The sequence below is a fragment of the Syngnathus acus genome, chromosome 3 (assembly GCF_901709675.1).
Source record: "Syngnathus acus chromosome 3, fSynAcu1.2, whole genome shotgun sequence".
Lineage (NCBI taxonomy): Eukaryota > Metazoa > Chordata > Actinopteri > Syngnathiformes > Syngnathidae > Syngnathus > Syngnathus acus.
The window spans coordinates 12,475,480-12,498,876 of record NC_051089.1 but is presented as its reverse complement, the minus strand read 5'-3'; the positions used below and the strand labels follow the sequence as shown (position 1 = coordinate 12,498,876).

Sequence of the window (23,397 nt, the reverse complement as noted above, 5' to 3'; positions counted from 1 at the left end):
ATGAATTATTTCCCCCCCTATTTTTCAGTTCAAGATTCGCCACCGCTGATATTATTTTCCTGATATGCGATATTCCTATGTACGTATGAAAACACAATTTGTATTTTTGTCATTTGTCTCGTTAATAATAGCAATAATATTGTTTGATGTTATGAATGATGCATTTGTAAGGATGCAATCAGTCTATAAAAGTTATAAATGGAATATTTTAAATTAACATGTGATGCTCTCCCTGCAAAATAACATTAACTCATTAATTTGCATGACTTTTTCATTTTCATACAAAGTGCAAATACTTGATGACAGAACTGTTTTTCTAACATTTGTTTTTGTACAAGAGTCGAATAAGAACTCTTTTACCAGAGCTTGTCCCCCCTGTTTTTCAGCACGCTGGTATTATTTGACTGAAAGGGAGTGTCAACAGCCTCCCTCCCCAACAATGGAAGCCCCGCTGCCTCCTTCCTCCCTCCCTCCCTCCCAACCCTTTAAAAGCGCTGCGCGTGGGTCACCTCAGCCTTGCGCACCGACTCCACGGCAGTGGGTACAACAAAGCCCACTGATACGATAAGACTTTTTTTTACTTTCTGTCTTTGTCAGTTTATTTCTTTAGAGAGGGGAACTGTGCTTTCTTTTCACTTTTGGTTGTTTTTCTTTTTGTGCGTAAAATGGCTGGTGTCCCACTCACGAGGGTTCTGGTGGCTTTGTGCGTGTGCAGCGCAGTGGTCCACGGTGTGCCAAAGAATAAACGACAGAGTGGACAGTATCAGGTGTATCCTGATTTCCACGACACCGAGGCTGTCAGCACAGGTTTGTGCATGCATTTTTCAGCAACTTTTTTGTCTTGACTTTTAGTTGCAATTTGAAGTTTATTAATCACTGTTTTAGTGTGTTCTTGTTTTATGATCTGCATTTATTTCTATCGTGTCTTTACAACTGTAATAATAATGCTCACATTCAATTGACAGTGTTGGGAAAACAATTGCACAGTTGCGCAACAGTGGCTCGCTAGATGTTGACGACTAGAAATTCATAGTTATTTTGCCTCACCAGAAATATATGCCAAAGTCGTCCTCATAATGGAATAAATGCTCAAACAAGCTGTTAGAGTAGTGCACTAGTAGACTATTTGTCCTGACTAGTAAGACAATTTAGTGACTATGTAAAAAAAAAAATTCCTGCACAATACTTTAGGTAACTAGTGAGGCAAAACTACTAATGAGTATTTTGGAGCTACTTGTAGAGTCCTGGAGGCTACGAGTGTAATACACTCACCTCGTCGTTAGGTCTAGTAGGGTTACAAGTGCAGTAAGGGTTAAGTGCATACTCACAGGCCAAAGGTGAAACTAGTGGTGGAAAAAAAAACAGTGCCCTCAACTGTCTTACTTGTTCAGACAAAAGCATACTAGGACATGGACCTATCAAGGATATTGAATAAATGTCTTTCCGTCTGGGTTTGAATACTGGGAAAAAAAACTCTCAGGATGATGTGCAAGACTTTGTGCAAGCTTTACCCAAGCTGCAAACTACAATCTCAAAAATTAATATATTTAGGTGGATCCCTTTCTTACAGTGTGTGAGAGACTGCATATTTTTGTCTTGATTGCTCATCTAATAATATTGTGACCAGGAAGCATTTTTGTGATCTGTACTGTAGTTGGCTGCGAGGAAAGCGGTCGCTCATTCAGAGTGAACGAGCAGTGGGAGAAACCTTACCTGGGCAGCACGCTGTTATGCACCTGCAATGGAGCACAAGCCATCAAATGTAAAACTAAGCCTGAAGGTTAGTGACATTTTTTTTTATATTATCACGCTCATTATCACACATTATAATAGGGAACCTTACTCTGCGGTATACGGCATTTGACTTGCGCAAGCGCACAGTTTGTTCTGAGTACTGTATCGTTATTATGTTGTGCTTCCTTTGTACTTTTCTTAGTGGAGGAGTCTTGTCATGATAAGTACAATGACCGGACATACCGGGTTGGTGAAACTTACGAGAGACCAAAGGACGGAATGATGTGGGACTGCACTTGCATCGGATCTGGTCGGGGCAAGATCAGCTGTACCATCGCAAGTGAGTTACCTCAAATATGATGGAGAGTTTGCTTGTTCAGAAAACATACTTTTTTTTTGTATTAGCATTTTCTAATCTGAGAATACAGTGCAGAAATACATTCCCGATCCAGCCCCACCCATGATAAATGAAAAGTTTCAAGTGCATACATTTTAATTTATTGGAAGACATTTTTTCAGTGACGTATTCTATCATCAAGCGACTTCTCCTTTAACGGAACATCAATACGTACAAGCTGAGTAACACAAATACAATTTTCTCTACTAGCTGAATGAACCTATTATGTTGTCATTTGTAGATCGTTGCCATGAAGGCGGAAGGTCTTACAAAATCGGTGACACCTGGCAGAGGCCTCATGATACTGCTGACTACATGCTGGAGTGTGTGTGTCTTGGAAATGGCAAGGGAGAGTGGACCTGCAAGCCTGTGGGTGGGTAACATTGCTAAATGAATTTTTTCCCTGGTTGGACAAGCCATCTTGCAAAGTGCAGAAAGCCACACTCACAAACTTAGACCAACTTTTGTTTGATGTCACTGTAAATATTTTACGGGGCAGTCGACTAACAGCAGAAAAACATTACTACTAGTAAGACACTTGTTTTATTAGTGCATGTCTTAGTATGAGGACAAAGAGTGTACTGCTCCACGCACATCAAGCTTGATATCAAGTATCTTGAATAAATGCTGAAACTGTGTTCCATGCATGCGCGCTTATCTGCACAGCTGAGCGTTGCTACGACAACAATGCCGCCTCATCGTATGTGGTGGGGGAGACATGGGAGAAACCCTACCAAGGTTGGATGATGCTGGACTGTACTTGCCTGGGCGAGGGAAATGGCCGTATCACGTGCACCTCAAGGAGTAAGCAGAAGCATGCATATATTAGTGATGTGAAAATGGGGCTTCAATATGATTCATGAACCAGTTGTTGTGGTTATTGAGCCCTCTAGATGGCACTCTCTTTTCAACATAGGCCGGAAGGCACTCTGACTTGCCTTTTCTTGAACCCACATCAGTGCCATCCGGAGGAGTAAGAAAAAAAATGCAACTGGTTCATGAAGCATACTTGAAGCTTCATTTTCCCACATACGCAGTACACACACACACACACACACATACACACACACACACGCACGCACACATTAGTCATGTTGTCATAGCCGGTTCTGAGTACTCTGGCTTTCTGACCAGATCGTTGCAATGACCAAGACACCAAAAGATCCCACCGCATTGGAGACACATGGTCAAAGAATGATGCCAATGGGCACACACTGCAGTGCTTGTGTTTGGGAAACGGTCGTGGAGAGTGGAAGTGTGAGCGCCACAACGCAGGCCAAGGTGAGAAAGGAAAGCCAACAGATTTCACTTTGGCACCAATGTTAAGAACCGCACACACGTTCAATTACTTTGGTCTCGAACAGGCACAGGTTCGGTGGTGGTGAGCCCACTCCATCCTCAGCTGGAGCTCGAGATTCCCATTGAAGGAACCTGTCGCACGGACTCCGGAGCCACCTACTACGACGGACAGCGTTGGATCAGGAGCCAGGGCAGCAAGCAGATGCTCTGTACTTGTCTGGGTAACGGAGTCAGCTGTCAGGAGTGGGGTGAGTAAAATTGTCAAGCTTCTCTACGTCATTCAGGGTTCCAAGAAACCTCTTCAGACAAATTTCTGCTAGGTTTAATTCAAAAGGGTATGATGCAATGACTTTTTTGTTTTTTTGTTGTTTGAATGAACTTTTCAGTACTATAAATGTGCCATTATACCTCCAACAAAAGATGATTCAATACATATCTTGATATATTTTAAATTGGAACGGTACACTTGCATTATTTAAATCAAAAAATTATTTTTTTATTCAGATCAGTTTTTGTTACTCTCCTAATATTTTGCTGTCAATTAAATACATTTGACATAACCTGTTTTGGTAACTTGCTCTAATGGAAAAACATGTTTTGAGCAAGGTCATGGGCAGGTTCTATTTTGCTTCTCTGACCCTGTCAACGTTACTTCATGTTCCGCCGTGTTTAATCCCAAAGATCTCAATGAATCATTCCAAATCCCAGCTGTGGTTGACTTCTCTTTCTTTACTTTCTTGTTCATCTTTAATTTATAATTGAGACTAGGAAATGGAAATGGGAGAAAAATAATAGGTTCTTTAATTTATAATTGAGACTAGGAAATGGAAATGGGAGAAAAATAATAGGTTCATGGAGTTTTCAAAAGCGTCAATTGACAGCAAATTGACATTCTTGATTTGTCCAGAGGCCCGCAACCAGGTGTACAGTGGCAACTCCAACGGCCAGCTATGCGTCTTCCCATTTGTGTTCATGGGGAAGACCTACTACTCGTGCACCACGGACGGACGCACAGATGGCCAGCTCTGGTGTTCCACCACCTCAGACTATGAGCGAGACCAGCAGTACTCTTATTGTACTGAGAAAAATGGTAAGAAGATGTTTGAACTTATTCAGTTCTACTTTACAGGACAAAATTGACAGACTGCATGGAAAATGAGCAGTGTGTAATAATTTTTTTCCTCCATATGACCAGCCATTGTGGCCACACGAGGAGGCAACTCCAATGGCGCCCTTTGCCACTTTCCCTACCTGTACAGCGGCCGCAACTACACAGACTGCACATCGGATGGCCGTCGTGATAGTATGAAGTGGTGCGGCACCACGTACAACTATGATGCTGATCAACACTTTGGATTCTGCCCTATGGCTGGTGAGTGTGTGAACACTTTGAGAATATTGAAGAATAGAATAAAATTTCATACAAACTTGCATGCTAAGAGACCGTTGAAATACAAGCAGGATGGCTGTTTCGAAAAAGTGTATTTCTTCTTGGGCGTGGTCATATTCACATATGCAGTTGTCACTTCTGAGTGTTTAGATGATAAAAAACAGTACTTTATTTCATTTGAACATGTTGCACATGGTTGAAAATAACATTTTTCTTATTTTTAATGTTCTCCCTCCTCAAAAATTACATCAGTTAATCACAAGAATATATTGCACTTCCTAAAATACGATAAAACGTAATTCTTTTGAATGGTCAGCAGATGATTTCTCATCTAGTCAAAATTACATCAATCATTTGCTCCATGTTAAATTGCAACTTAAATTGTTCCCTTGTCCTAAAATCAATCAAAGATGTAATCTGGTCGAAACAAACACCAAAAATTCAAGAATTTCTATAATTAAGACCATTTTATTATGATTCAATTCTGTAAATGACAAGAATGTTTTTTAAAATATAATTTTCATGTGTTTTAATTTGCTCCAAATAAAGCCAAAAAGTGCAACTTGACATCGGAGACATATTATTGACTTATTTATTGACTTATTAAGATTAGGATATTGCTAAAATTGACCCTTGCAAAGTTTCATTATATTTGCATTGGGACAGCTAAAATGCTCCCAAAAAAGAAAGATGGCCACTATTCTGACGTGGACTTATTTTGTTATTGAGTATTTGGCATCCACTACACTGGCCAGATCGGAACTCAAAGAGAAACAAATCAATACCCACAAGCATGTGTGCCAGCAGACTGTGCCCGATTTGGTCCTTATTTGTGTGCCTTTCCCGTAGCCCACGAGGAGGTGTGCACCACTAACGACGGAGTCATGCACCGCGTTGGTGACAAATGGGACAAACGACATGACGTCATGGGGCACATGATGGAGTGCACATGCCTCGGAAATGGTCGGGGGGAGTGGAATTGTATCGCTCACTCACAACTGCGAGGTGAGAGCCGTCAGATGTCATGAAGCTCGCGTGTTATGTCATCTGTCAACAAGGTGTGTGTCGTCTTTGCGTGTCCAGATCAGTGTATTGTGGAGGGCTTGACCTATGACGTCAATCAGGAGTTCTCCAAGCGCCACGACGAGGGCTACATGTTGAACTGTACTTGCTATGGGCAAGGACGCGGACGCTGGAAGTGTGATGCTATTGGTAAGTTCTTGGCCTAGTAAATCACTATGTGTATAAGCCATAAGTTAGTTTTAAAGTAAAACGAAAAGAAATGCCTTCTAAATTTAACATACCACAGAGAAGAGTGTTGTGAAAAATCCTTCGAAATTTGATTTAATAAAATTGCTGCTTATATGCTTAAAATCAGGAAAAGTAAGCCTTTGTCTCTACACTCAAATGCTGTGGGTGTGTCCGCTGAGAAAAAGATGCTACTTTGTCTTCTTATTTCTTATGTCAACACATCCTTTTCATGTTTGATCCACTGGATCATCATGGGACATTCCACACCACAGCGAGAGGTGATAGCCACCAGCTAGCTCACAACCTAACAAGCTTCTGAGGCTCCTCTAGGTCCACGGATGAGCAGAGGGCTCAACTACAATGTCATATTGCCACTTGGGAATTAAAAAAACAATACCTCTGTAAATAGTGATAGAAATGGGCCAAATGATAATAACTGAGTAATGCGTAATTGCACCACTGATGCAATTCAGTTGCCCCACTGAATGTTTGAATGAAAATTCTGTCCTCTCACACAACCATTAATGTTAAAACCTGAGGCAACAAAAGTGAGTACACCCATAAGTGAAAATCTGCCATTTTCCTCCCTGATGTCCTGTGACTTGTTGCAAGGCTTCTGGCCTCAGGTGCTCTCACGCTCAAAATATTTTATATCTTGGAAATGTTTTTGGGGCAAGTTAAACAACCATGTCATTTTCATCTCCTATAACAGATCAGTGTCAGGAGCCACAGACAAGGGCGTTCTATCAAATCGGAGAGTCATGGGACAAAGTCATCCATGGCATCAACTATCGCTGTTATTGCTATGGCAACGGGATTGGAGAAATGAGGTGTGAACCCCAGCAGAATCACCAAGGTGGGTAACATTTAAACTCATGATCAACCTCATCCACTGCCTCAGTTTAAAAAAAAAATAGACTTGTGCAATGTAGCTTTCATTCTAAAATTACACAGTAAAATATTTCTGTAAAGGTCTGACCAGCACCAATGAAAAAAGATACATGCCAATAAAGGTGGGCAGATAAATAGTGGTGAGCCATAGTACTCAAGTGTTATGTCACACTGTGAGAATGTTTGTGAGCACCAACCCACAGCCACTGTAACACCGTCATGTTAACCTACTGGATGTCGCCTCCAGCTTTTTCTTTCTCTCATCGAGTCTCACTGCAACTTTCCAGGCGGCCATAGGCCAGTTCAGGTCATCATCACGGAGGCGGGCAAACAGCCCGACTCGCACCCCATCCAGTGGGACCCCCCCTCATCTGTTCAGATCACGCAGTACATCCTCAAATGGAAGATTGTGAGTCACAATAACGTCTCCCTGTCTCTCACTGATTTGCAGAATGTCTTTTTACTCTGCTCCATTAATGATGTAAGGACTGTAAACATGCCACAAGATCCACTTTCTATCTCATTTGTCTTCAGTAAGGTTAATTGAAGTGTAGCCTACCTTAGATGATTTTTTGCTAAATGTTGGATAAATGCTCAGATAACATTCCATATCCATCCTTTGTCTTTGAAGCGTTTTTAAAAAAAGCGGTTGTCGCTCATCTCATGTTTTTGTTGTTCCTAGAAAAATTCTCGTACCCCCTGGAAGGAGGTGGTCGTTCCCGGTAACCTCAACTCCTACACCATTTCCGGTCTGCGTCCGGGGGTCACCTATGAGGGTCAGCTGATCAGCATCTTGCGCTACGGACAACGTGAGACCACACGTTTCGATTTCACCACCACCCATGGTTCTTGTGAGTAAACCTACAATTTTCCAAATCTTGTCTTCATATCAACTCACACATTCAACTACAAAAGCTATTTCAAAATGTTGCTGAAGTGAGGCAGATCATACAAGGATGACTTTCAGTACTTCTTTCCAAAGACAACAATATATTTGAAACGTCTCACTGAATGAAGCTGTGTATTCTCTAAAATAGTCAACACCATGTTAACTAAGTGACTTCCTGACAAGGACTAGCAAATCTACTACTAGTTGGGCGTAGTAGTGTTACTAGGTTTAATCGTGTGGGTAAAAAGTGGACACAATTGTTTGAGAAGTGTGTCTTAGTCTTTCTCCTAGTGCACTGAATTGTCGTACCACAGAGCATACTAGCATACAAAACAATATCTCTTTTCTTCTCAAGTGGAAACCTCGGAGGGAGAGACAAAAAAACCTCCACCGCTGGTCGACACCTCCGAATCTGTGACGGAAATCACTTCAAACAGCTTCGTCGTGTCCTGGACGTCGGCTTCGGCCACCATCTCCGGCTTTAGGGTGGAGTATGAGCTCAGCGAGGAAGGTGCACAGCGGCAAGTCTTGGGTGAGAAGAAACAACGACGTTGCGCAAATGTACACCCACGCGCAGAGGTGTTCTGGCCGCAACTTTACGTTTTCTGTTTCAGATCTTCCTCGAACATCCACTTCTGTCAGCATCGGTAACCTCCTGCCAGGGCGCAGATACAACGTTAACGTCTACGAGCTTCCGGACGAGGGCGATGCCAACCTCATCCTGTCAACATCCCAAACGACAGGTAGGAACAAGCGCATTTGCTGTATGCAGGTCAGCCTTTAAAGTCCAAGCCAATCTAGTTTACAGTGTGATTTGTATTGAAGGTGTTAAAATTCTAGAATAAAAGCAATAAAAATGTGCCAACGTGGCCTTCATTTCCCCAGCTCCTGACACTCCTACTCAGCACGCTCTCGATGATGTGGGAGAGACCTCGATCCGCTTCAGATGGTCCAGACCTCAAGCTCCTATTACTGGTAATCAACTTCATATCGTATTTGTGGTAAACAACAGAACCAGAAGGTTTCTTGTCATTTTACATGGATCTTTATGGCAATCAACATCATAAATGTTTATGGTTAATATATATGTATGGTTGTTGAGTGTCTGCGTCTGTGTGCAATCAGGTTACCGTGTGGTCTACACGCCATCCGTGGAGGGCAGCAGCACCGAGCTGAACCTGCCCGAGTCAGAGACCTCTGTGACCCTGGTTGACCTTCACCCGGGTGTACTGTACAACATCAGCATCTTTGCTGTGGAGGAGAACCAGGAAAGTGAGCCTGTTTTTGTCCAAGTCCATACGGCTGGATCTTCTCAACCAGGTATGTTTGTCGAATGATGATGTAAGCTCTCTGGATGTTTTTTTTTACCATTTTTGCACATCGCAACCCCTGCATGACCCTCTGTATGATTCACGGTGGTCTTCGAAAGAGACTTGTGCAAAGATTAGGAGAATGGAATGTGAGCACCACCAACAAGCAAAGAAATGCTATCCATCAGTTCTTATCATGGCCACAGCTGGATTGTTGACTTGTCAAGCTAAAAATGTTTAGTAGACTTTCAGAGTAAAACCAGATACTGTTTTGTTGAAGAACATTTCTCATCTATCGTTTGTTTCATCTGGAACATGAATCGTAATATTTTACTCCATGGATTTCCAAATGCTGTGTCACAATCGTACACTGTAGACATTGACAGAAAATCATATCAACATTTCAGTTTGTTGATATAAACGGAATATTTTGCACCAGTCCCCCAAAGTACACTTAAAATATAAAGTCACATCATTTTACTAGACTTACTAAACTTTGCCTGTAATTATCCTACTAATAGAGTACACCAATGTTGTCTTACTAGTGAGGACAAGGTTACTAGTACATAGACCTTAAGCTGGGTATCGCATAAATGCTTGCTTGATATCTTTACATACAGTATAATTATAATGGATCTGTAAAGATCTATCGACTTATGGTGATATTTTCTTTTTTTGTCAATTCATTTGTCTCGATTGATTTTGTGCCGCAGAGGAGGTGGCAGCCCCCACCGACTTGCAGTTTTATGAGGTCACCGATGTGAAGATCACCCTCACATGGAATGGACCACCCAGCGAGGTGACGGGTTACAGGGTGACCTTTTCCCCCGTGGCGCCCGACGGCACCGAGATCAGACCCCTCCAGTTGCCGGTGTCGCCCAACGCCTATGCTGACATCACCCACCTGCAGCCAGGCACTCTGTACCGCTTCTACGTCTATGCCATTAACGGGGGTGTGGAGAGCGAGCCACTGATGGGAGAGATGTTTACCAGTATGTGTTGTTCTTTGTGGGATTGAATATTTGGGAATTTTCATCGTTGGTATTATTCAAAGGGAATTTGCAGGAATGAACGAGAATATAGCCTACGTTTGCTTTGCCTCCAGAACCAGATGCTCCCACCAGCGTGCAGTTCACCGACATCGGCCCAGACAACGCTCTGGTTACTTGGGAAGCTCCCCGTGCCTCAGTATCTGGCTATCGTCTCTTCTTGAGTATCCAGGGCTCCAGTCCTGTCGAGAAGCGAATCCCCGGTGATGTCACCCAATACGCGCTGAGGAATTTGCGTCCTGAAACCGATTATACTGCTACTCTGCACTCTGAGCTGAACAGTGTGCTTAGTGAGCCCATTACCACGCTTTTCACCACAGGTGAGTGAGGTCTCGATGTTGGCCTCAAGATGAGAGGTTTCGAGTGTTACATCATTTGTTAGAATACTTATCCCCTTTGGTGCATTTGACTTAATGCTGATCAGGCTTCTGCATGAACAATTGCACCCACTTGAAATTGTCATATAATGTCATTCTGTCTTTGTTTTCCAGCTCCCCAAATGGGAAATGCACCTGCGTTCAGCACAGAGGTCACCGATACCTCCATCATCATCTCCTGGATACCTGTCCGCAGGTTTAGCTACAAGGTAGTAGGCACAACAAACTCGCCACATGAAAATGAATCACTTTATGAATGGAATGCGTATCTCTCTGCGTGTTACCTGTACTAAAAGGATACCTTTTGGTTTGGGTTTGATCTTTTGCTATGCAACCCCTTATCGGGAGCAGCGTATAGTGCAAAATATTGCAGAGTGGGCTTAGAACGTTGCGAACAGGTCAATTGAAGTTCATCCTGAAATTTCACCCAAGAGCCCAGTGTCAGTAGCTTAGATTCAATCTTTATGACAGGCTCAGCATTATGATGTAATGACTTTGCGGTCTACAGTAATGTGTGCTTTTCTCATCGAGTGATCTGATCTTTTTTCCAGCTGTCTGTGCTCCCCAGCCAGCAAGGAGAGTCTCCAAAACACAAGACCTCTGACACTGGGCGCCTTTATGTAAGCGGTTTGATTCCCGGAACTCAGTACACATACAGCGTTCAGCCCATCTTCAATGGACGCCCTCGTGGAAGCGCCATCACCCGCAACGTTGTCACCTGTGAGTAACTCTCAAACACTTTTACTGACCATAAGCACCTGGGAATGCAAGTGCAAGGCATGCGAAGGGAGTAGATGCAAATACACGTGATGAATCGTGCTAACTCATTTTGCGTCTTTACATAGCGAGTTGGAACGGAAAGTGTTACAAACTAAGAACGAAATGTCTTCCTTAAACTTTGCTCCCGTGCTGCTCTCATATTTTACACAGTGAAAACCATTTCAGACCTCTTTGGATGATTGTTATGCATTTGCTCAATGTCCCAATGCTTCTACCACGGTCTCCCTGCAGCTTTGTCTCCTCCCACTGACCTGAGAGTCCAGTCCAACTCTGACACAGGAGATCTCGCTGTCCACTGGACGGCCTCCAAAACAGCAGGTAAATATTGACCGGGCTGCCCGGAGCCCACCGAGTCTAGACATTGACCTCCGAAAACACCTCTTCCCGGTACATCTTTTCGACTTCTCACAGTGACTCATACGTAAAGGAACAAAATCTGACGTCCTTTCCCACCCCCTCACTCTGCAGACATCACCGGCTACAGAGTGTCCAGCACGCCTACCAGTGGACAGAAAGGAAACAGCATCGAGGAATTTGTGAGGGCTGATCAAACCTCATGCGTGCTTGAGAACCTCAATCTTGGGGTGGAGTACAACATTAGCGTGTTCACCGTCAAGGAGCATTTGGAAAGTCTGCCCGTGTCCACTATTATCACCCCAGGTAAGTGCAAATGGAAAAGGCATTGACACATGCTGAATGAAGACGACACTCTAGCGCAGAGTAAAAAGTGTGTTTGCCGTGTGAGAAATAAGAGAAAAAGCTGAGTGAGATTGTGGAAGACACTTATTGTCTTTGTTCCCCACGTCCGTTAGTTTTCACGAGGGCTAGAGTTTCATACTGGAGCTATTTGCTAAGTAGAAAGTCATTGCAGAGAGTTTGCTCAGCAGAGTTTGTGTGTGTGTGTGTGTGGGGTGTGTGTGTGTATGTGTGTGTGTGTGTGTGTGTGCGTGTGCGTGTGTGTGTGTGTGTGTTTGTGTGTGTGTGTGTGTGTGTGTTTAAAATACAGGGAGTAAAAATAAAAAGTGGTCAGAAAAATACATAATCAAGTCAGTGCAGATTTCCGGAAAAAAACACTTTTGTATTCAAACCTTATTGTTTAGTTTAGAGCAAGTTATGCTAGCATTATGAACATAAACCCCAAGGATATTTTGTCCTTGTTTATGATCACACATTCCACCCATGCAAAGTACTCCTCACCAAAATTGCGGTTTTAAATTCTGAAAAGATTAAAAAACAAGATATTGCTTTATTTGTGCCACTCGGGGAGATTTTTTTCTGCTGCCAAAAAATCAGCCAAAATTCTCGTTGATTATTGTGTGTGACACTGCACTATTAAATGTCATGTGTTGTTTAATTCAGCCTGCTCCATTATAACCTGCTGGGGTCTTTGGCTAACATTTGCATGAAAATCTTGTGTGTCATAATCATATAAGTGGCGCATGCCCTCAACTGTTGATTTGCTGTCCGATTTGAATGTTGACTGTATCGCTCCTGGCACTGAATGTTGAATTCATTGAATTAATCTGTGTACGGTAATCATTGTCTATGTCTTTCTCATGTTGCTTGCGCTTTGCACCTGGCCTAACCCTTCTAGACATACCTCCACCGAGACATATTCGCTTTGTCGACATTACTGACACCACCATTGGCCTGCGCTGGATCCCACTGAACTATTCGACCATAACGGGTTACCGGATAACGGTAGCGACGGCGGGCGAGAACGTGCCCATTTTTCAAGATATGGTGGACGCATCGGCTGGTTATTACACGCTCCGTGGTTTGGAGCCCGGCGTGGACTATGACATCAGTATCGTCACAGTTATGGAAGAGGGGGAAAGCGAGCCAACCACACACACAAAGCAAACTCAAGCGGGTGAATTTCAGATTTCTATTTATGTGTTAGGAGAACGACACCATTGATTTCAGAAAATTCTTGCTTTCTTATTTTGTACATGGGTTATTCCAGAATCGGAGGGACCACTTTATTTAAAAAGAAAAAAAGTTGCCAAAAAAGGGAATATTTTGATTCGTTCAGCACGACCATCAAAAGACACAACGCAAGATACAGTCTTATTTATCTATTGCTAAATAAATCAACAATTAAAAATGGTACATTTCATTTGAATCCTGAAAAGGTTTTAGGAAGCGTGTGTATGGCGAGAGACACAACTTCAGAGGATAATTACTACTATCGTACTGAAAATATGTCTGTGATAAAACAAGAAGCTTAAACAAGGAAGACATCAACAAAGTCATACTCCCAAAATATGCAGATTTATGGTAACTTTGATTTTGAGCAAGTTGGTCATCAGTAGAGAACAAAAAAACAATGTAAGGTGTCACGGTTCTCAAGAGGTTTTTGGTATTTTAAATGATATTTAGAAATCACTTTTACTACAATTGCATATAGTCAGTGGAAAAATACAATTTATACAGAAAGTGCATGTTTCTGTAATTTGTGTGTGGGTTATGTCCTCCAATTCTGGAATGATACATATACTAAACAGTGGTACCATGGCTTATGAATTTATACCATTCGTTCCATGACCATCCTCATAACGGCAATCACTACTAGCTTAAATTTACTTTCCACATTTAAATGATTGAAAATGCCATTAATACTACTCCAGAACACCCAGAAAACTGTAATGTTTCTTTTTTGATATGCACAATAGAACCCTACAGTAAACATAGGGTAATACCGCAATCCAATAGAATGTAGGAAAATTAAGACAGCACATTTCCAATCAAAGGGCTATGTGGTTGAAAACTTGTAATTCTCTTTTTCGTATGTCTAGTTTTGCAGCAGACGTCAATTGGCATTGGCAATAAAAAGCTTGAAGCAAGCACACTTGGCTTCTTTTTTTGCAGAACTGTTCGCAATCTGCCAAACTGCACTCACACACATCAAGAAGGGGAAAATACAAAAAGAAAAAAGACATTTGTCAAAATACCTCCACAAGAGATGGACAATGTGAGTCCAAAACAATATTTACAAATACTTCCACACTGAGTTTGCTGCCACCATCTAGCGGTGCACACAAATCAAACATGTCGACCATGCGATGAACAGAAAAGTCATAAGTCAAGGTACCATTCCAAAAGCAAAGTATTGTTGGTCCAATGTTGTTTTGCTTTCTACATGAGATCAAGCTGTTATTCCCTCATATCCTCAGTGATTCCAGCTCCAACCAACTTGCAGTTCGGAGGTGTGGGTCCTGACCACATCAGGGTCACATGGACAGTCCCACACGTTGCCACTCCGAGCGACATTTCTCGCTTTGTCATCCGCTACAGCCCTGTGACTGACGACCGCGATTTTAAGGAGGTCAACGTGGGCGGAGCCTCCAACACCTTCTTGCTGGAGAGTAAGGCCACAACACAGCAACCGACCTATGACAACTATGGAGCCGTTGTTTTGAGTTGCAAGCCATTCTAACGAATTGTCTCCCTTCCCATTTGTACAGATTTGCTTCCTGACACAGAATATCGCATTAGTGTGGTGTACATTTATGGAGAGCGAGAAAGCAACCCTGCCACAGCGACACAGAGGACAGGTGAGTGAGACAAAAGTTGTATCACTAGTCAGGACAAGTTGTATCACTAGTCAGGACAAATAGTATCCTTTTGAGCACAATGAAACATTTTGAGTTTGCGGCCACCCACGGAACGCCATAGTAATTCTACGACGCCCTGAAATGTATCACCTCGAGATTATACAATTGTATCATATGTATACTTTTTCTTTCTAGCTGTGGATTCCCCAACTGCTTTGGACTTTTCTGACATCCAAACCAACTCCTTTACCATTAAGTGGCGGGCTCCATCCGCTAGCATCACGGGTTACCGGATCCGCCATCAGAAGACAAGTGGTGGGCGCACCAAGGATGAGAGACTTCCCCCTAGCAGGACTTATTACACTCTGACCGGGCTGACTCCTGAGACCGAGTACCTCATCGCTGTGTACGCTGTCAATGGCAACCAGGAGAGCCAACCTGTGACGGGCACACAGGCCACCAGTGAGTGTTTTGTTTACTAATGGTGTCATCTTTTGAATTTGTTTGTATTGAAACGTAATGAATCTTCTCCAGTTTCTGATGCTCCCACTGACCTGGAAGTCGTGTCGTCTTCGCCCACAAGCATCACCATTCGATGGGACGCTCCCTCTGTTGCCGTCAATCAATACCGGATCACTTACAGAGGCACAGGTATGGTTTCTTCTACAATCGTCATTTTTACCCAGTAAATACTCCTCAAATTTTAGTGATCAATAGTTTAAAAAAATCCAGGAAATTTTCCACCAAATTTTCATGGGAAGTGAAAGTGGGGAATTTTGAAAATATTCTTAATTGGAAAGTTGCCATAGAGATTGTGGCAATTTCCCTATTAAGAGCTAACTTTTAATTTTGTTCATGAAAGGTTTTTATCTTTGAAATTTTGCATCCATAATTAAAAGTGGGGTCTTCTGTCGATTTCCAGGTGGGGGAGCTCCTCAAGAGTTCACCATCCCTGGCACTCAGACCACAGCCACCATCACCGATCTGCAGCCGGGTAGCGACTACACCATCACTGTTTATGCTGTTACCGGAAGAGGGGATAACCCCGCCTCCAACACCCCGGTCTACATCACACATAAGACTGGTAAAGGAAATTGAAAGAGGAAAACATATTTAACTCGGAACTATGAGTGGCTGAAATTCAATTTGTTCTTTAGATATTGAGCCGCCCGCTAGCATGGATGTGACTGATGTGAGCGACAATGCAATCACAGTACGCTGGGCTCCTGCTCGGGGGCCCATCACAGGCTATAGAGTCACTGGCGCACCTAAAAATGGCCTTGGACCATCCTACTCAAGGGACGTGTCTCCCGGTAAGAGCCAGTTGGATTACAAGTCTTGGGACACATGGGTTAGATTAGGCCAAATTCCCTCTGAATGTTAATTTGATCAAATCCAAAATCAGAGATTAAACTGAGCATGCTGCTTTGGCAGTTATATTTAATTTACCAACAGAGGGAGTCCAACTGCACCACACGTTGTGAATCAGTTCCTGTAAATCATTTAAAATGTCAGCCTGACCTTGTCTCAGCTCCATGACATGTTCTTATTTTCTTCCACTTCCAATAGCCACAGATGTATTCGTGCCCTAATACTCTGGTCCATATTTTGTGCAGAAACAAGTTTAGTCTTGCCTTTTTCCAAACATGCTGTGTTCCTTTTTTGCTTTCCAGCTCAAACTGAGATGACCCTCACAGGCTTGATGCCAACTGTTGAATACGTTGTGAGCGTCTCTGCCCTGGGTACTGATGGCCAGCCTTCCTCTGCAGTGGTGGAAAATGCCATCACAGGTCTGCTTTTGATCTTATCTAGGAAAACTGAAAGGATTAAATGAGAACTCTTAACTACTAAACTCTTGTGGAATCACTCAAGTGACCAAACTTTGACAAAGCTTCTGTAGTGGGTCCCATAAATTGGATGGTTCAAAGTTCCCTTGCTCCTCAATAAACTTCAACATAGTTCATTTCCTTGGTTTCTTTTCACCTTTTCCCTGCAGCGATGGATCGTCCAAAGGACCTGACCTTCTCTGACATCGATGCCAACTCTATGCGCATCGCTTGGGACAGTCCAGAGGGCGCAGTCACATCCTACCGCGTTCTCTACTCCAGCCCCGACGATGGCGAGAGGGAGCTGCGTCCGTCACCCAGAGGCGATCAGGATAGCGTGGCCATAAAAGGCCTTCGGGCTGGAACGGAGTACACTGTCAAAGTCATTGCTCTCCATGGCCGCACACCCAGCACACCATTGGTGGGAACGCAAGCCACAGGTAGACACAACTTTGCTGATGCATGCTCTTAACTAAGAATGAAGAGGGCCCAAATTGCTCATGTATTTGCTCCTTCTTTGTGTTCGTCTGTCTCAGTCATCCCAGCTCCCACCAACCTGCTCATCTCAGAGGTGGAGCCCACTTCCTTTGCCGCGTCGTGGCAGGCACCTAACGCACGGCTGTTGGGATACCGTGTGGTTGTCAACCCAGAGAACATCAACAGTCCCGCCAAGGAACTCAATGTTTCTCCTGACACAACACGCGTGGTCATACCCGGGCTTATGGTAAAAATTGAACGCTAGATTTTCCATTTTATTAACTTGCATGGTGATCATGTTCTGTTCTCGCTGTTTTTTTCTGCCCAAGATATCAATCAATCAATCAATTTGTCAAGCTAACCATGGTTAAATTTGCCTCTCTCTATTTACTGCATGTCTTTTTATCTCACAGCTACACCCACTGAGGTTTTTTTTTTTCAAGTAAAACTCAGACACCATGAACGAATTTATACATCTTTATCTTATACTTGTACCACAGGTAGCCACCAGATACCAGGTCCATGTCTATGCTCTGAAAAACTCCGTCACCAGCAGACCACTGGTGGGAGAGGCAACCACACTGGAAGGTAATCTGATATTTCAGCTCCTTCTATTCCAGTAAAGTGTGTGTGGCTGCCATACAGTTGTGAAATGTAGTGACCAACAAGTAGTGGCCCGTAAATAGATCTTCCTTTCCCATGCAGATGTAAGTCCGCCTAAGCGTGTGCGTATCATGGATGTGAGGGACAGCTCTTTCACCCTCAGCTGGCGTGCTAAGGTGGAAACCATTACCGGTTTGCTCCTTGAGGCCACGCCCCAGGGTAGCTCCCGTCCCACTGTCACCGAGACCATCCCAGCAGATGTATACACATACACCGTCAAAGGTAGACCACAAAAAAAAAAAACATTTCAGAGGAAATCATATTTGCCATTGCTCACTGTGCGCTGATGTGTTTTTGAAGGTCTCAAGCCAGGCACCACATATTCCATTAACCTGTACACTCTGAACGGCAACACAAGGAGCGCCCCGATGACACTTATTGTCCAAACAGGTATTGTGTGTGTATTTGTATGCATTTCTGCACCAATATGTTAATTCTATTAAAGTTAACTAGCAGCATGTTGAAATTTGTCAAATGTGCTTGTAATTGTTTAAAAAAGCCAATGAATGGCAGCGGAGGACTACTAAGGTTCCATAAAAAGACCAATTCCACAAATAGGCCTTTTTTTGAATTTTTCTCTGTAGCTAAACCGGTCGTCCAAGCTCCCACCAACCTTCAAGTGACGTCTTTGAACCCCACCGACATCTCATTCACCTGGCAACCTCCAGCCACGTCCATCACGGGTTACTACGTCACCTACGGGGAGCCCAGAGCCACTCCACAGGAGCTGAAGCCACGGCCCCACGCTGGACAGAACTACGCCACCATATCTGGTAGGCTTTTGCTCCACATAATCCTCTAGGCTCTTTGGTCAATATTTTGTTTTTTAACAATTTTAATTAAATTAATCCAAATGTAATGAAACCATCCAAGATTGTGGATTTTTGTCTTATTTTGTCATTTCTAACTTTAGCCCTTTAATTGAATGAATATGTGTATTCTATATGCTTCTAGGCAGGAATGAACATAAAACAAATTTTCAAGACTTTTTTTAGAACCTGCACACTGTGCAAACAAAACTACAACTTGAAGGATTAATGATGACCAGAACTATCCATCCATCCATTATGTAAAAAAACCAAAAGCTTAAATATTGAAATGTCTTTCTGTACTTCTCTGATCAGGCCTGAAACCAGCCACAGAGTACATCATCAAGATTGTTGCCATCCAGAACACACAGAGAAGCACTCCACTTGTGGGACGAATCAGGACTCGTAAGTGTTCCAATACATTTGACTATCAAATTGTATTTGCTGTGCTTCTTTATTTCTCGTCAAACACTCACAACTATACATTCTGTTCTGGATGAAAGAAAAGTTGAAGCCACTGTAACATTACAGACAGTTTGAACCTTTTTGAATGACTGGTAAAATCACAACTTGATCTCCCTCTCCCAGAACCTGACTCCTTGCTCCCCGTGCCGCAACCCCATCGCCCTGGAGGTACCACTGATCTGGACAAAAGAGTTCAGCTCGTGGGAAATAATAACCAGGATGGTCTCGGTGGTCAGAGCCAGCATGTGGAGTATACTGAGTACAACAACAAAAACCGGCCCACCCCGCAGACCCCGTACGGCCAAGTTCAAGAGCCCCTAGTTTTTGTGCCCCTCCCTGACGACGGTGGCCGGCGCAAGCCCTACGTGAAGCTCAATGTGCCCTATGGCACCATCTTTGCCAACGAGACAGGTCTCCCGCAGGAGGCTCAAACAAGAACTTCCATTTCCTGGAACCCGTACAGTCAGAGCAACGCGTACTTGGTCTCTTGCAATCCAGTAACACATTTAGATGAGAAAATGTTCCAGGTAAGAGCGGCGATGGAAAGCCATCGATTTGATATCATCGACAACTTTGAATTTCAATGCAATTTCATTTTTCTACGCTTCCGCCAAGGTACGCTTACCAGGCTCCGCCACGACCGCCACGCTGATCGGCCTCACCCCTGGGGCTGACTACAACGTGATTGTGGAGGCTCTGAAGGGAGCGCTCAAACACAAGGTCCTTGAGCAGCTTGTTACCGCTGAAAACACCGGTGAGTCCCAAACAGTTTCATCTTTACATTCAATTACATTTACTGGAAGGTAAACATGTCACAAAATTGCAAAATATTAGCAAAGCCTTAAATCTCTCATTAAAAAAAACTAATTGGGATTACTGTATTTTTTACACATGTATTCTGTTTCACGTGACTTTGTCATCTTCCTTCCCGCCAGTCCAAGAGGGAGTTCCTCCGTCAGACGACGCCTGCTACGACACCTTCACCGCAACCTACCACGATGTCGGCACTCAGTGGGAACGCATGTCCGAGACGGGCTTCAAGCTGTGGTGCACGTGTCTGGGCCTCGGAAGGGGACACTTCAGATGTGACTCCTCTAGTATGTTTCGACCTTCATACGACAGAAATGCGCTTCTCACAAAATGTTAGGGGAAAAAGGAAAAGGTCAACTTAGGTTAACTAAAGTGCATTTTCAGTTCATCTTGAAATTTCACACAATATTTCTTACCTTGTGAGTGTTTTACATGCAATTGTTTTTAGAGACAAATTGTGTATTTCACTTGGATCTTTTATGGTGTTGTTCTTTAGAGTGGTGCCATGACAACGGGCAAAATTACCGCGTCGGAGACAAGTGGGACCGCCAGGCCGAGAACAATCACTTGATGAGCTGCACTTGCCTGGGCAATGGCAAAGGAGAGTTCAAGTGTGAACCACGTAAGGCTCCAATACCTTCATTTGTGGTAGTCAAATTGTAGCTCGCAAGTTATTAAATCATAAATTATAGCGTAACCCGCGTATCTGTGCGAGAGCCAAAACTCTTTCTTATATTAAAATATTGCTTTGGAACTATCTGTTGATTCACAGATGAATCAGTGTGCTACGATGAAGGCAAAACATTCCAAGTGGGCAACCAGTGGCAGAAAGAGTACCTGGGCGCCATTTGCACCTGCACATGCTACGGCGGACAGCAGGTACCGTACCAAACGGTGACCTTTGTTTAAACACCGGTCGGATCACTTATGTATGATGGTTCCTTTTTTTATTTGAACAGGGCTGGCGATGCGAGAACTGTCGCAAACCGGCATCGGACGCCGACGCCGGTGTAGTGCAACCTGTTCAATACGGCAAGGTGAGTCTTCATATCCATCTTGAGCTCCACTACTACTAGTATGTCCACTCTTTGTCGTCACTCGTAAGAGCACACTAGTGATCACTTGTGAATGACGGTGTCTATGACAAGCCATTTGATTTGGCTGGTACTACTAGTAAGGTTCAGCAGGTTACTAGTGCATGACAAGTGCCTACTAGTTGGGCCGGTGGTGTTACTCATGCAGCACAATAGTTTACTTGTAAGGTTAAGGTATGTACTAGTGCCAATTATTGATTAAAAACAAAACAAAAAAACCTTACTAGTAAGACATGGTCACAACTACTAATCTTATTTCCAGCCACTTTTACTCATACTAGTAAACCTAAAATTGTTCAAAAAACATATTAGATTGTGCTACTGGTGTCCCTAATGTTGTGATCGGGGAGTTTATGTCCTTTTGCTCAACACTTCTCTCTCCTTCCAGAACATTCACTGCCCCATTGAATGTCTCCGACCCGGCCTTCTGGCAGACACGCTGGTGGTCCGGGATCCTCTGGAGTGAGAGAAGCGCCCGTCGGACCGACCGCTTTGCTCCCTTATTGTCTGATTACTGCACTGCCCGAACCCAGAGATGTCGTTGTCTGCCGTGGCGCAAACGGCCTAATCATTTTCTGACACATGCTCATCCAATGTTAAACTGCACTTCTGCCTGATCAACATGATCCCTTCACTCATGACCATTTCTAACTTGGCTCTATTTAGCGCAACGGCCATTACAGCTCAGCTCAGTAACTCAATGTGTGTTTCAGGCATAGTTTTGTTAAACATTGTTGCGTTTCAAAGCATTCCGCTACTGCTGGCAAGAGGGGTCACACTGTCTCTTACTAATTTATCCCTTTAATTTCTGTGTGTGAATGTGGGTGGAATTGTCGCTGTTCTATTTTTGTATCTTGTTGTCCATGCCAAAGTTGTTTCTACTCGACAGAAAGTCTCTTATTGTAATAAAGTTGGAAAGATCCAAGATCAAAGCAACGTAGTCTGTCCCATTGACGTGCGGTGAGGTTCATGACTGGGGAGGCAATGACGTAACCCCCCCAGTGATGTGCATTCCAGTTCTTTTAAGTGAACTGAATCTTTAGAATCAGTTCACGCAAAAGATTCGTTTAAACGAATCGTTCAACGAATCGTCCCCCCACACACACACACGCACGCTGATCCGTTTTTTTTTTTTTTTTTAACTTCTATATCACACACAACTAAGCAATACACCAGACAAAAAAAATCAAGTAAACACATGCTAATGTCGACAACGGCAACGCACACATTTTTCTCTATATTACAACATCCCGTGGGAACAACATATACATCAAAAAATACAACTACCACCCCCCACTTCCTAAAGTGATTCGTTCTTTTTTTCAGTTCATATTACTTCAACCAGTAGGTGTCGGTAATGCACATTGAAGCTGGTGCCACCTCGCCGTAAAACAAAACGAAGAAGAAAATGACGTAACTTCCCGTTCACGAACGAGTCGTGAATTGCAACTGAACGGATCTGTGAGTGAACGAGTCAGTGATTTGCATTTCCAGTTCATCGCGAGAACGGATCAGTGAGGGAACGAACCCTGACTTTACCTTTCGCGAACGAGTTAAATGGGAGAACTGCCTTCTCGTGCATCAACGGATCAGTCAGTGAACGTGTTGCGTCTCCCTCCTGGCGTGAACTATGTAAACCAGAATGTAGATTTACGATTTGCCAAGGAAAGAAAGAATCACTCACTGAAACAGCACTTCTTTTATGCACGTTTTCTCCAAGCTAACGGCTAACTTTATTGCATGAAGCGATGCACCGTTATGCAACAACGGGGAGATTATGCTTCTCTTTGGGTAATCTTGATTTTATAACTCTTATAGTAGTTTTTAAATAACGTGTATGTATATATACGTCTAAATATTGTTATCCAATATATCTACTGCAATTTCACATTGGATTGCTGGTTTGAAATTTACTTTTAATATATATATATTTTTTTTTCAAATAAACATTTATGTCAAAACTTGTCTGGTGTTTTATTCCTTGTTTTTATATTCGCCAATTACAACATAAAAATCAGACATTTGGTTAACTGCTTTATATGACAATATGTGTTTTACATTGTTATATGAGTTGGTGTCCCCCAAAATAACAAATGTAGGCATAACGGAATTTTTTTTCAACCTTTTATTCAAGCACAAACACATTCGGTATAATAACACCATCAACTACAATCCAACAAATACACAAAACATCAATGTCGGCATAACGTGTGTCGGCTGACATAGCAGCAACGCTGTCTGTCACTCACTCGTGAATCTTCGCGAAGGAACATGAAAATGGCGGTGTACCTAATAGAGTGTCCGAATGACATCACAGATCAAACAGCCA

The 23,397-nt window shown here is 43.1% G+C and overlaps 1 protein-coding gene and 1 long non-coding RNA gene across 3 annotated transcripts in view; one reads left to right on the top strand and one right to left on the bottom strand.

The window, feature by feature from the left end:
- LOC119121123 overlaps positions 1–23,397 on the bottom strand; it is a 287,860-nt gene that overhangs the window by 41,251 nt on the left and 223,212 nt on the right. The window lies entirely within an intron of this gene.
- fn1b (fibronectin 1b) lies at positions 487–22,002 on the top strand. Of its 2 annotated transcripts, XM_037248527.1 has the most exons (46): positions 487–807; positions 1,655–1,780; positions 1,937–2,074; positions 2,373–2,504; positions 2,798–2,935; positions 3,266–3,412; positions 3,496–3,678; positions 4,338–4,520; positions 4,626–4,802; positions 5,670–5,825; positions 5,904–6,032; positions 6,784–6,927; positions 7,250–7,371; positions 7,645–7,813; positions 8,207–8,383; positions 8,466–8,594; positions 8,737–8,826; positions 8,977–9,171; positions 9,875–10,153; positions 10,267–10,530; positions 10,702–10,796; positions 11,139–11,307; positions 11,599–11,685; positions 11,836–12,027; positions 12,962–13,240; positions 14,544–14,735; positions 14,835–14,924; positions 15,120–15,386; positions 15,459–15,575; positions 15,847–16,008; positions 16,082–16,237; positions 16,598–16,714; positions 16,921–17,190; positions 17,287–17,474; positions 17,728–17,815; positions 17,933–18,112; positions 18,191–18,280; positions 18,475–18,663; positions 19,015–19,104; positions 19,288–19,691; positions 19,780–19,918; positions 20,100–20,261; positions 20,471–20,596; positions 20,747–20,853; positions 20,934–21,011; positions 21,457–22,002. In XM_037248527.1, the coding sequence occupies exons 1-46, from the start codon at positions 666–668 to the stop codon at positions 21,532–21,534; spliced, it is 7,332 nt and encodes a 2,443-aa protein (XP_037104422.1). In that variant the 5' UTR covers positions 487–665; the 3' UTR covers positions 21,535–22,002. The 2 variants fall into 2 exon arrangements, with proteins under 2 accessions (XP_037104422.1, XP_037104421.1); XM_037248526.1 differs by lacking the exon at positions 12,962–13,240.